The sequence below is a fragment of the Pinus tabuliformis genome, chromosome J, assembly GCF_031772625.1.
Source record: "Pinus tabuliformis cultivar Carrire ecotype Pingquan chromosome J, CPIR1, whole genome shotgun sequence".
NCBI lineage: Eukaryota > Viridiplantae > Streptophyta > Pinopsida > Pinales > Pinaceae > Pinus > Pinus tabuliformis.
The window spans coordinates 165660181-165675007 of record NC_142295.1 but is presented as its reverse complement, the minus strand read 5'-3'; the positions used below and the strand labels follow the sequence as shown (position 1 = coordinate 165675007).

Sequence of the window (14827 nt, the reverse complement as noted above, 5' to 3'; positions counted from 1 at the left end):
TGGGTCAAAACCCCAACCACTTGGGTAACTTGTCGAACCAAGTCCTTTCTGCAGGTTTTCTCCTCTCAAAAATACCTTTCGAGCTACCCAAGTTTTTTAGGCACACAAGACGCCCTACTAAAAGTCCCCACTGAACTACCTACTTCCCTTAGTAAGCAAGGAGAAGTTGCAAAGATTGCAAAGCAACAACAAGGGTAACTACACAAAAGGCCCAACGAGGCAGCACTAGAATAACCTTTATAAATGTCTGGCAACAAAAGTCAGGGTTGAATCCACCAAGTCTTAATCGTGAAGAGTGGGAAGCATACCAAAAGGGATTGGCTCCATTCCTAGGGAGACCCCAAGTAACCCTTGACCATTCCCCATGGGGACACTTCCTAAAGAGCTCGACATTGTAATGTAGAACAAGGATGATTATAAAGAATTAAAGGGAGCACCTATAAGTGCCAATGACTATCTAGAATGTAGCAAAGGAAGCTCTTGAAATTTTTAGCTATGGTCAGTATTCATAATTAATATTTTAGCCCTTCAAATATATGTAATAATAAATCCAAGACATGTTCTTCATGTCGGCTTCAAAAAGAGAGGATTTTGAATTTCTAAACTTGAAATTTTGGCTCTAAGAATGTCAAGTGGACACTCCAAAAAGGTCAAGTCAGCCTAACCCTTCGAACACACCACTTTGGGTTCATCTAATCATTATATATACCCATTAGACTTCATCAATTGGGAGGCAATTTGGATTACTTTTGTTCAAGCAAAAGTTAACTTCTATTCAAGTGCAGGAGGAGAAAGACAAGGGCAGAGCGGGTTTAAAAGGCAAGTCGAGAATCTAGGAAGACCTGATTTCTAAAGCAGTAGCAGACTAATTTGTGAGACAGCAGGCCGAAACTTCAGTAAGTCGAAATCTTAGGAGGTCAAGATTTCAAGACGTTGAATTTATCTCTAGTTGACCAAGTTTGACCTAAGTGTGGTTGTGGTCAATTGGACTTTGTTTTTTACTAGAAAATTAGATTGTATCTCTTGTTGAATTAACCAATTTCTCTAAGGAAAAGGTTGTTGGGGTTTTCCCCAAGTGGGTTTTTGTTAAGCTATGGTATGTTCTATGCTTATAACAGTTTACTTCTTTTTCTTATTATATTCCATAGATTAGCAATCACATGTACATAAAGTAAAGTGCAGATAGAACATTAAATGATCGATAGAAAAGAAGCCAAGACAAGAGACACAAGATGTGGCGACTAACCAGGGACAAACCCCACAATGTGTGGGGAAACCCTTTGATCAAATCTTCTTTTATCTTCAATAATTCAGCAGAGAGAAATAATACAATAAATCTGATTCATATCAGCAGTAGCAAACCCTAGATCAGCAGCATCAACATTAGCGGCTTCATCATCAAACTAGGGCAGGCGATATCTCACAAACCGACCGTCAGATTGACTTCATTCCACCACCAAAAGTTGCGGCTTCCAAAGGAGGTTCAGATGAACCTACAACGCAATTCATATGAGGAGATCTTCTAGACCACGCAAGTCAATCTTTACTTATGCAGTTGCAGCTTCAGTTTCAGCAGTTTCTAGCTTCAAAATAGGGCAGTCGATATCTTGCAAACCGTTCGTCGGATTGACTTCATTCCACCACCAAAAGTTGCGGCTTTCAAAAGAGGTTCAGATGAACCTACAGCGCAGTTCAGATGAGGAGATCTTCTATGCCACGCAGGTCAATCTTTACTTCTACAGTTGCAGCTTTAGTTTCAGCAGTTTCCGACTTCAAACTAGGGCAGTCGATATCTTGCAAACCGTTCGTCGGATTGACTTCATTCCACCACCAAAAGTTGCGGCTTTCAGAGGAGATCCAGATGGACCTACAGCGCAGTTCCAAAGAGGAGATCTTCTAGGCCACGCAGATCAATCTTTGAATCTGCAGTTGCAACTTCAGGTTCAACAGCTTCCGACTTCACATGTGTGAGAGAGAGACCCATTTCTGCGCAGTAGAGAAGAAACTCATTTCTGCGCAGTAGAGAGAGAGAGATGTGATGAGAAGAGTGAGTGCAAATGAGGAAAAGTCCTCTTATATTTATACACAACGTTGGTGTTTGAATAGATGCGACTGTTGAGCTTCTGAGCCTACATGAGTTGTAGGTCGGCTTGATAATAATGCCATAATCAAAATAAATTCATATCTCCATGAATACTTATCGGAATTGGATGATCTTTATATCAATCCTAAACCTCTCGATGAGAGGAATCTAATAAAAATATTATCAGCCATGAATAAGATGACCCATATGAAGTTTTGCCCTGTTGCCAATTTTAACACTCCCTCTCAACGAGGGAGAACTTCATCTGCAATCTGTCTATCGGTCGTTACTATTCATAAATCAAATGCACTGCCCTGTACAACCTGACCCTTGCCCTGCTCTGCTCTATTATGCCTGTTATGCTTTGTATTGTTCTGCCCTGTACTGATCAATACTGTTTTGCTCTGTTCTACTCTGCTCTTGCATTGTTTTGTTTTGCTCTGCTTTTGTCTGAATTATGAAGAAGAAGAAATGATTGAGGATGTATCATACTGACTCAAAGTCAATCTCAGTATGTACCACTAGTCCCAAACCAGTCTCAACCAACCCGAAGTCAGCATCATAGTGAGTACAACTCCACTGGTCCTAGACCAGCATCATCCTCCACTGACTCAAAGTCAGTCTCAAAGTGCGTACCACTGGTCCCAGACCAGTCTCAGCCGACCCAAAGTCAGCGTCATAGTATGTACCACTCTCACTGGTCCCAAACCAGTACTGCACTGACACGAAGTCAGTCTCGGAGTATGTACAGTTGGTCCCAGACCAGTCTCAACCGACCCAAAGTCAGCGTCATAGTATGGTACAACTCCTACCACTGGTCCCAGACCAGTATCGCAGTCTCAGAGAGTGTACCACTAGTCCCAGACCAGTCTCAACCGACCCGAAGTCAGCGTCATAGTATGTACCACTTTCACTGGTCCCAAACCAGTACTGCACTGACACGAAATTAGTCTTGGAGTATGTACCATTGGTCCCAAACCAGTCTCAACCGACCCGAAGTCAGTGTCATAGTATGGTACAACTCCTACCACTGGTCCCAGATCAATGGAGGTCATCCTAGCGTAGCGAGTACGGTAGATACAACGATGCGTCCATCAATACTACTATGGTCCCTAACTTCATTTCCCTGCTCATTGATCATATGAGAGGTACTTCCCATGAGTCCCAGATTGCATGGTTAGGATGCCTCAACAAGAGAACTAATCCATCATGTCCTCACAGGAGAACACATCAATCCTGCTACAATCGCCATGGAGAACACATCAATCCAGGCCGCCATGGAGAACACATCAATCTAGGCCTCACAAGAGAACACATCAATCCTGCTACAATTGCCATGGAGAACACATCAATCCAGGCCTCACAAGAGCACACATCAATCCTGCTACACAGGAGAGCGAATCATCCTGTTCCACAAGAGAGCGAATCATCCTGTTCCACAAGAGAGCGAATCATCCTGTCCCACAAGAGAGCGAGTCATCTTGTTCCAGTGCGCACCACCAGGGGAGGGTGAGTCACCCTGTGGTCGTATGTTGCTCCAGTAAGAACCGCAAGCCCTCAGAGCTCCCAGAGCTCAATGTATGCAACATGCAGGACCCTTGTACAAGGGTTTCTTAACGACTCCAAGTCGTTTGGGAAAATCACAGATTAGATCTTTCCTCGGGGCTTTGACAAGGTGTATCGACCTATACATCATCTTAATGCAAGGGAGCCTCCTTGCTCATCGTCTTACCATACCCCAGATGATGTCTATCTGCTGGAGTAATCGACGAATACGAGATTCCTCAATAATCGAATCCCACCTCTGGTTGTTATAGAGAATCACAATGGTATGTGTTCAAACAGCTCACTGAAGAGCTTCCCCAACCAAGCAGCTTCATACGAGATCATACTCGTAGATATGTATATGGTCTCGGCGGTGCTTATGGCAACCGACTTCTGCTTCTTGCTCATCCATTATATCGAAGCATAATCCAAAAAGAAACAGCACTAAAAAGTGCTCCAGTGATCCTCCACACTACCTGCCTAATCAGCATTCAAATAATCATGCAATTTCATATTTCCAGTAGTGTATCTCAATTCATTAGTAATTGTGCCATGAAGATATCTTAGAAGATTCTTAGCATTAATGTAGTGAGGCTCAACCAAATATGAGCTCACAGTGCTAACTGCAAAACATATGTTCGGACGGAGGTTCACCAATAACATCAACGCGAATGAGTTTTTGAAACTCAGAGGCATTTCCCAAATCTGGTCCGACATCTCTACCATATAACTTCTAAAAGTTAAGATCCTCGAGGTAGTCACAGGCTTGCAGTCCATCATACCAAATCTTTCAAATATCTTTACCACATATTTTCCTTGAGATAGGAAAATTTCCCTTGGCTTCTGCCATACTTCAAGTCCTTGGTCCTTCATTTCAAATTCAGAAGCCAACTCCCTCTTACATTTATGAATGAGAGGGTTTGCACCTATTAAAAAGAGGTCATTCACATACAGCACCAGTATGAGAGGCTTATCATCTTCAACCTTAAAGTAAAGGTTAGGATCGGCTTCACTCCTAGTGAATTACAGCTTCATCAAGTAACTGTCGATCCTCTCATACCATGCTCGGGGTGCTTGCTTCAGCCCATAGAGAGCCTTCTTCAACCTGCATACATGAGATTTTCGATCATAAATTTCAAATCCTTCGGGTTGCTCCACGTAGACCTCTTCTTTGATCAAGCCGTGTAAGAACACAGTCTTGACATCCATCTGATGTAGGTTCCATCCTTGTGAAGCGACAAGGGCTATGATCGAGCGGATGGTCGTATATCTGGCAACAGGTGCAAATATCACATCATAGTCTATACCTTCCTTCTGGGAGAAACCACAAGCAACAAAACGAGCCTTATACTTTTCCGTACTTTCATTTGCTGCATGCTTTATCTTGTAAAGCCATTTAGAAGTGACAATGGTCTTGTCCTGGGGTCTAGGAACTACTTCCTAGACATCATTCTCCATAATAGACTCATATTCTTTGGTCATACCATCCTTCCATACTTGATGCTTGACGGCATCTAAGAATGATGGAGGCTCATTTTGTATGAATGTGCTCATGATGGTCAGGTATCCCTGATACCTATTAGGTTTCTTACTTTCACGGAAGGTTCCTCAGGGTGCAGCATGTCCTTCAGCATCATCAAGTATCCCCCTAAGCCATGAAGGCCTCTTCCTAAAAGAGGAAGGCTCATCTGGATCCATGGGTTCTTCTACATCAGGCATTGATTCATCATCCTTTTCTTTCAGTTCCCTGGTGTCGGCTTCTTGAGAGCTCCTCAAAGTCGGAAGATTGTTCACCTTGCTGAGAGCCATATCTTCGTCAAAGGTGACATCATGACTAATTACAACTTCCCTTTGACCGGCTACATAGATTCTATAGCCTTTAGTATTTTCACCATAGCCCACGAAAATTCCCTTCTTTCCAGATGAACCCAATTTATTTCTTTTCTCTTTCGGCACATGAAAAATACAGGGCTTCCAAAAATTCTAAAATGAAAAACATCAAGTTTCTTACCGGTGAACTTTTCTTCAGGAGTCTTGGAACCCAATGCTATACGGCAGTGTTTGTAGTTTCAGCCCATAGAAACTTCGGAAGTCTTTGATCATGTAGCATGGCCCGAACAGCTTCCACAATCGTGCGGTTCTTCCTTCCCACCACACCATTCTGCTCAGGAGTACGTGGTGTAGTAGTCTCCCTCTTAATGCCAACCTCAAATATGCCTGAGTGAACCAACTGTAATATATCGGAGGTCTTGCTTTGGCTTGAGGGGAGTGGTCCCCTTTTGAGCTTTCCTTCGGCACATCCTGGACATACACCTTCTTTCTCTACTCGGAATTCGAGCCTTCCTGTCACCATTTGTCTTACACGGAGTAGAGCTTTATAATGAAGGTGGGAAAACCTCCGATGCCAAAGTTCGGACTGAAGAGATGTGTCATAAGACATGACACCTACCTGACTTTCATCGACCTGATAACATGAAACCTAAGAGTAAAGGCATCTTTAAAATTATTTTTCGATACATGTGCCTTGCCATCGCTGAAGGTTACCTTGTAGCCTTTGTCTTCCATTGCCGAGATGGCACCAGGTTCTTTCGGAGGTCAGGTGCATTTAATACATCTTGGAATTTCTAGCCTTCTTGAATGTTTGTCCTCTTCCTTGATTCTCAACTCTCCTCTTACCTTTGCTATTGAATTTGTCATTCCTTTGATTGCCATCAGAGGGATTTTTGATCATCGTCCTAGTGTGAGTCCTTTCTATTAGGGCACTCTCTTACATAGTGACTTACTTTATTGCAAATGTAACATCGTAAATTTTCTTCCACCCTTAGGTCCAGCCTTTCCTTTTGATTTAGTCCCAGAATTATTTCTTTTCTTAGCATGAGAAGAAAAGGCAGCAGGAGGACCTTTAGGCATGGGCATTTCTTGCTCTTCTACCCTTGTTTCTTCTTGAATGCATCTAGCCATTAATTTCTCAAAACCAAGAATTACATTATTGTTCAAAAGAGTAGTCCTGAACACGTACCATTCGGATGTTAATCCTCCAAGAGTCGTGAGTGCCATTCCCTTGTCAGTGATAGCCTCCCCAATAGATAGGAGATCGTTCCTGATTCCGGTGATCCTTAAGAAGTATGCTTGCATACTCTCATCTTTACCCTTCTTAATTTCCTTCAGCTTATTTCTAAGAAACAAAACTCGATTTGCATCATTTACTTTAAATAAACTCACCAATCTATCGTAGACTTCCTTGGAGGTGTCCAGTTCAGAGATGTAGGCCACCAAGTGCTTGTCGATAGAGTCCCGGATGATCTTCTTCGCTTTAACTTCCCCGTTCTTCCATTTGTTCCTGGTAGCAAGAGGTGCATTTGAGGGAGGCTCAACAATATTGCCTCTCACATGATCCAACACTTCTTAATCCACAAGGGTTAGATCGATAGACATCTTCCATCCGTGATAGTCAGCTTTCTCACGGAGCTTGTCTTCAGCAGGAAAGAGTGTTGAGGACCCCATTGTTCTTTTAAGATAGCCTTGCCAATCTTCTCTTCGGTGATTGCTCTTGCTCTTGCTCGGGCTTTGTTTTCACCTCAGCTCTGATACCATGTTAAGCTATGGTATGTTCTATGCTTATAACAGTTTACTTCTTTTTCTTATTATATTCCACAGATTAGCAATCAAATGTACATAAAGTAAAGTGCAAATAGAACATTAAACGATCGATAGAAAACAAGACAAGACAAGAGACAAGATGTGGCGGCTAGCCAGGGACAAACCCCACAATGTGTGGGGAAACCCTTTGATCAAATCTTTTTTTATCTTCAATAATTCAGCAGAGAGAAATAGTACAATAAATCTGATTCATATCAGCAGTAGTAAACCCTAGATCAGCAGCATCAGCATTAGGGACTTCATCATCAAACTAGGGCAGACGATATCTCACAAACCGACCGTCGGATTGACTTCATTCCACCACCAAAAGTTGCGGCTTCCAGAGGAGGTTCAGATGAACCTACAGTGCAGTTCAGATGAGGAGATCTTCTAGGCCACGCAAGTCAATCTTTACTTATGCAGTTGCAGCTTCAGTTTCAACAATTTCCGACTTCAAACTAGGGCAGTCGATATCTTGCAAACCGTTCGTCGGATTGACTTCATTCCACCACCAAAAGTTGCGGCTTTCAGAGGAGGTTCAGATGAACCTACAGCGCAATTCAGATGAGGAGATCTTCTAGGCCACGCAGGTCAATCTTTACTTCTGCAGTTGTAGCTTCAGTTTCAGCAGTTTCCGGCTTCAAACTAGGGCAGTCGATATCTTGCAAACCATTCGTCGAATTGACTTCATTCCACCACCAAAAGTTGCGGCTTTCAGAGGAGATCCAGATGGACCTACAATGCAGTTCCAAAGAGGAGATCTTCTAGGCCACGCAGGTCAATCTTTGAATCTGCAGTTGCAACTTCAGGTTCAACAGCTTCCGGCTTCACGTGTGAGAGAGAGACCCATTTCTACGTAGTAGAGAAGAAACTCATTTCTACGCGGTAGAGAGAGAGAGATGTGATGAGAAGAGTGAGTGCAAATGAGGAAAAGTCCTCTTATATTTATACACAACGTTGGTGTTTGAATAGATGCGACTGTTGGGCTTCTGAGCCTACATGAGTTGTAGGTCGGCTTGATAATAATTCCATAATCAAAATAAATTCATATCTCCATGAATACTTATCGGAATCAGATAATCTTTATATCAATCCTACACCTCTCGACGAGAGGAATCTAATTAAAATATTATCAGCCATGAATAAGATGACCCACATGAAGTTTTGCCCTGGTTGCCAATTTTAACAGTTTTCCCAAGGTAAAATTATGTGTCTCATGTATTTGGCTCTCTCTTTATGATCCTACTATCATAAATATTTCTACTATTGATGTCTTCTACATAATTGCTTAATGATGAATAAGAATATGAAAAGATTAAATCATTAAAAATAATTATCAACTAGGAAGACCTTTGATAAATCAACAGAAGCAAAGGTCCAAAAGATCAAGGGAGCCCACTTTGAATACTTGACAACCAATCAAAGGCTGCTACGTGGCAAAACAAAAAAATGCCTAAAGGTCATTACATGAACAAGCAAAATGAGACAACTTACAAATTGGATTCTTGGGAATTCTCTTGGCCTTCCACAAGGAAAATGAGCTAAATCAAGGAAGACAACAAAGAGACCAACGAACAATAAAGGTGATGTTTGGCAAAATTCGACCGTTTTCTTGTTTGGAGATTTTGTTTACTGAAGCAATTAGTAAGAGGATTGAACACAAGGGAAAATAGAATTTTTCCTAGATCAAGAGGATGATGAGGCAAACTTATACCTTGTCCAAGGGAAGCATGAAAATTGTCCACATCCCAAATTGTGCAATACAATATGCAATTGCAACAAAGGAGAAGGAACACACAAAATCTCAAACATAGTGTACTCATTGAATGTAATAATTCCTTGAGAAAGTATAAGAAGCCAACAACAACATTTCTTGTTGGTTTTCCCAATTAGGTTTCCATGGTAAATCTTTGTGTTATTATTCGACATGTGATGGTGATTTCCAATATTGTCACAACTAAAATATACTGAAAGTTTATGCACAATAAAATAACACAACAGTGATATTCCATTTTTCGGCAAGATTGATTGAGGTTTGTGTTGGCGAATTGCTCCATTGTAGGCTAAGTGATAGTAGATCAACCAAATTAGGCTCCAAGTCCCAATGGTTCTCAACCATGTTCCACAACCATATCTGATTAACTATATCAAGGAAGTTAGATCACCAAGAAAAATGGGAAGGCAAATAAACTCCTCCTTAATCCTTATTCCCAAGGAGTGTAACACAACAAATTTTTTAAAATTCAACCTGATATGATTATGCAACATCTCCTACAAGCTCACGTCCAAGGTTCTAGCTAAAAAAATTGAAGATGATCATCAAAAAAATGATTTCTATAGAACAGAATGGATTTGTTCTCAAAAAGCTAAAATGGGAAAGTTGAGAACATTGTGCTTCTATAACAAGCAATCCATACTAGTAGTTAAAAAACATAGAGAGAAGGTAATTCAATTGGACATGGAATGTTTTTCATAAGAGCAAACGTAGCTTCTTTTTCCAACACTTGAAAAAAATAAATCAAGTTTGCCAAGAAAGCAGTTTATTGTAGCACAACTAGTCCAAGGTTCTAGCTAAGAGAATTGAAGATGATCATCAAAAAAACGATCTCTAAAGAACATAATGGATTTGTTCTCAAAAATCTAAAATGGGAAAGTTGAGAACATTGTGCTTCTATAACAAGCAATCCATGCTAGTAGTTTAAAAACATAGAGAGAAGGTAATTCAATTGGACATGGAATGTTTTTCATAAAGATCAAACATAGCTTCTTTTTCCAACACTTGAAAAAAATAAATCAAGTTTGCCAAGAAAGTAGTTTATTGTAGCACAACTGGAAAACATAACAATATGGTAATTAAATTAGAGATAGTCAATCACTTCAATAAGGTCAAACATAATTTCCTTCACCAAACCTTGGAAAAAAAATAAGTTTGCTAGGGATTAGATATTAAGGCGGATCAAAGCTTGCATTGTTGGGCCTTCGATTGAACATCTTGCTCATCGCCAACCCACAAAGTTTTTCATAGCCTCAAGAGGTACTAAGAAGGATACCCATTGTCCACCTATTAATGCATTCTTATGGTTGAAGTGTTTGGCAAATGGCTAGAATTAACAAGATGTCAAGCCACTCTCATAAGTATTAACATTTTGGGAGGATTTAAACTAATTTATCACTTCCAATTTTCAAAAAATACTCTATTTTTGGGGGGCACTTGAATGAAAATAAGGTGGAGCAAAGCTTGCATTATTAGGCCTTGGATTACACCTATTGTTAATGGTGAACCCACCTACTTCTTTGTAGCCTCAAAAGCATACACATTGTCCACATAATGGTACATTCTTATAGTTGAAGTGTTCGGCAAACACCTAGAATTAGCAAGATGTCAAGCCACTCTCCCAAGTACTAGCAATGTTAGAGGATCTAAACTAGTGAATCAATTCCAATTTCTAAACAATACTCTGTTTTTAGTGGGCACTTGAATGATCATAGCACAACAGTTCAAGAAAATCTGGGATTCCTTTCTTTAGGCTTCAAGAGGGGAAATACATAGAAGGAAACACAAAATATATGCCTATAACAACACGGTAGGAATTTTGAATAGGATTTCCCAAAATACTAAGGGTTCAATAGAGCATTAGTGAAAATCCTTTCAATATCTAAGAATCCCTCTTACATATAAATTATTTATCTTCCAAGAAATGGGCCCAACACTGAACAATAAGGAAATATCATCGTGGGGTCTAATTTGGCTCAACTTGTATGGAAGTTGACTAATCAATGTAATGCTCTTAACTCGTCATTTATTTCTCTTCTTTGCACTAACAAACCCAATGGGTCAAATGTCATGTCAAGATCATTGAGAACAGCTTCATAATCCTCATAAATCAAACTCTTAGAGCATGAAAATTTTAATAAGAGATACAAATAGATACATCTTATTACCATCCACGGGGCCAAAGTGATCTACGGTAATATTTCTAGAAAATCAAGAGTTTGCCTCTATACTGTGTCAAAGTCACAAGAATAAATCCTAAGACAAGCAATACCATAGTAAGAACAAAAACCATAAAAAGGTTTGCCTTTGGTTGGGGGGAACAAAATCCTTGTAGGGGTACAAGTTCATTTAAAGCTCAAAGTAACCTTTCATTTCAACTTTCCTGACTTGGCACAACACAAGCCACCAATTATAACAAAACATTGGAAGTTGTTATTTGAAACGAACCTAGTTACTAATTTTATCATATTATTCCAACAATTGACACTTTGAATTGTGCTATAAACCAATTGCTAACATGCAAAAAACCACAAAATAATTGAGATGAATCATCTCCGAAGAAAACTCAACTCCTAGAACAAAAAAACAATTAAGATGAATCATCTCCAGCAGAACCCACTTAAACAAAACTGCAGAAAGAAGTGTGTAGGCAAAAAGGGGGACAACAACTTAAACAAAAACAATAGACCTATCAATTGGAAGAAGCTTGGGTGGTTGGGAAAAATGTTGTTATCCTCCCCACCCAGGTTCAATTCCAATCTGTGACATGTTGAGCTCATAATGAGTATATCCTTGTAATGGATTCAAGCCTTGTTGTTTGAGAGTCACTTGAAGACAGAAACATCTATGTTCCTCATATAGAATATAAAGGTACTTCTTCAAAGGAAGAAAACAATAGCCCCAGTTAACAAATGCAGCAACTTGCAACTTATAATGAAAATAAAAGAAGACCCTGCATGAAAACATTTTTTAATAACAAATATCAAATCATTCACATTCAATGTAAGCTGAAAAAGGGGGGAAAAATCCTAACCCCACTAACAAACAGAAAACCTCCAATGGTAACTATCAGTTTCAAGCTATTCCCAACGGACCAAAACAAGAGCTAATAGAACTAAACGGTTTACTAAAAGCTGTTAAAAATCCCAACTGAACATACCAACTCTGGATAAGAGATACAACAACTTCCAAATGGAATGAAAACCAAACAAATAGGCGTTTGCTAATAATCAGTTTGAGGCAAACTCCCAAGACCTAATAGCACCAAATGCCTTCCTAGAAGGCGTTAATATCAATTCAATGCACGAACGACGTAGAAGAAATCCAACAACGACCCAATGGAATGAAAACTAAACCAATACATATTTCCTGTTAATCAGTTTCAGCAAACACCGCTGGTCTAAATTAATCAAAAAGGAAATCAATAGCTCTAAATGGATAATAAAAATATTAATTCAACAAACCAACTCGGTAAAGAAGTGCAACAGATTTCCAATACAACGAAAACGGAACAAATACACATTTCCTATAATCAGTTTCAACGCAATCGCCCTTATTATGAATCCTAAATGCAAGATAATCCTTAAAACCTCAAGCTGGCGGAACAAATGCAGTGTCTTCACCGAGCGAAGATAAGCCTTAAAATTGCAATTGACAATACCTTATGCACTTCTCCAAAAAAATAAAACAAAAACCCACGGTTATAATATAATCCAAACCCTAACCCTAGCAAGTACACCTAACGCAGATGACAAAAACGCTTCAAATTTAGGCCCCTTTCGACCTAAAGCACTACAAATACTACTACCGTTGATAACAACATTGACAGTATCATTAGCCATACCTTGCCATTAGCGCAGCCGAACCCTCCAATCTCCCCGCGCTCGTCGTCATACTGCCTGGCGTCATTCTCTGCATCCTCTAGCGGGAGTTGAACTTGGGCCAGCATCAGATAGTTGGGCTCGTTGTCGGAAGTATGAGTCCCCAGTATCATTTTTTGAACGGAATAATCTTTTCCAGGGGGCTCTTCGCGGTCCGGGAGCCACTGTACAGTGAGTGAAGGCCATTCGAGGGCGTGCGTTATCACCAGATCGTAAAGAAACGGCGTATTTTTCTTCCAGATTTTGTACTCTTCGTTCACCAGGCGCTCCTCCATCTCGCCGCGGAATTCTTCTTCGTCCTTCGCCATGGCCGGAAGCTCCTAACTGGGGTTTTCCCGCCAAGGGTTTTGGCTCAGAGTAACTGGATTTGGTAAGAATTGCGAGAAGCTTTGGGTTAGAGTTTAACGTGTTTGGTTTGTGTTTTGCGGGAAAGGGAGCATGCAGTGAAAGACGGCTTGTTTGAAGTCCCGTGAAATTGAATTTGAATTTCGTGCTGTAAGCGGTTTTTCGGGTTTATTTCTTTTCACTATGGTCCAAAGGAGAGGGTAAGTGATATGGATTTTGCTATTTTTCTCTCTCCGTCGAGAGAAGCACGTTTATGCAAGTGTAGTGTTTTGTGGTTAGGGTCGAAGTGTGAACCTTAACTCGATTTGGTAGGGAGTTTTGATAGTTTAGGTTTTTTTAATTTGATTAGGGTGGAGTGTAAATTTTGGATGGATGAGATAAATAAAAGTTATGATGGATTAGTTGTTTTAATATTTATTTTTAAAGGGATAAAAGTGAAAATGATGGATGGATTAGATTAGTTGGTTTAATGTATTTTTTTTTAAGTATAAAAGTGAATAGGATGGTTTTTTTAAGTTTGTTGATTTGAAATTTGGGTTTAAATTGTTTTTTTTCCTTTTTCATTTATTGGTTAACTTTATTGGGTTGGTAAAGTAAGGGTTTTGTTATTTTCTCTATCAATGTTGATATCACTTTAGAGACCATCTTTGTTAGTAAGCACATTTATATAAATGTATGGTTTGTAATTAGGGTTAAATGTAAATTTTTTTGTAAATATGGCAAAATAGATTTCTCTAAATTATGGCAATTTATTTAAGGGATTGCTTTCATGAGTCTATTTAATCATGTTGATTAAAGGTATTTGTGGAAAATTTATGGGATGAGAGGTATGGAAATGGCATTCCCTAAGTTTTGAGGTTTGATTTTACAACACATTGCCATGTGAGCCCTTCAAATTGGTATTAACATGGAGTTGAGAATGTGGGATATACACGAGATTCAAAAAACATGCAAAACAAAGAAATGTGGTCATCCTTGTTTGCAAGTTTTTGTGGTGGTCATAATTTGAAGAATTCGCTTCAGGAGTTTTATCCACAGTGATCATTTTCAATCGATGTTTCGAGTCTAAACGTGGCCATCTTCTATGTTTCCCCACGAGGTGTCATTAACAGCACATTTAAGTTCCCTTCACTGTTCATACTAGCACAATATTAATGGCAAGCAATAATGCATGAAGGAGTGATTTCTAGTGTCATTTTAAATAATTTGTTGCAGTCCAATGCATTTGAGGGTACATTATTTCTTGCCCTCTTCTCGAGCATTCCTTTGCTAATATTGGTACACTAAAGCTCTTGTTTTCTTTTAGTGAATTATTTTCCATCATAATGTGACTCAATTTGGGGGGCTCGGTGGTGAATGTAGAATTGAGTGTCACAGTTTGTCAATTTGGGGTTCAAGTGTTTTTTGAAAATTCTTTCAACTGATGCTCAAAGAACAACGTAAGTATCAATGGAGTTTAGTGTGTTAATAAAGTGAAAGTGTTGTTATTTTCTTTGTCAATGTTCAAATACTCTTAGAGGCATGATATGCCTAAAGCACATATGCTCAAATACAACCTAA

General features: G+C 39.6%; 1 protein-coding gene across 1 annotated transcript in view; it reads right to left on the bottom strand.

Annotated features, from left to right (window-relative positions):
• Positions 1–13424, bottom strand: part of LOC149226195 (histone-binding protein MSI1) — a 95908-nt gene extending 82484 nt beyond the window's left edge. The window contains exon 1 of the mRNA XM_089377427.1: positions 12886–13424. Within this exon, the coding sequence (XP_089233553.1) occupies positions 12886–13230 (345 nt within the window). The 5' untranslated portion in view covers positions 13231–13424. The remainder of the gene's footprint in view (positions 1–12885) is intronic.
• Positions 13425–14827: the final 1403 nt, after the last annotated feature.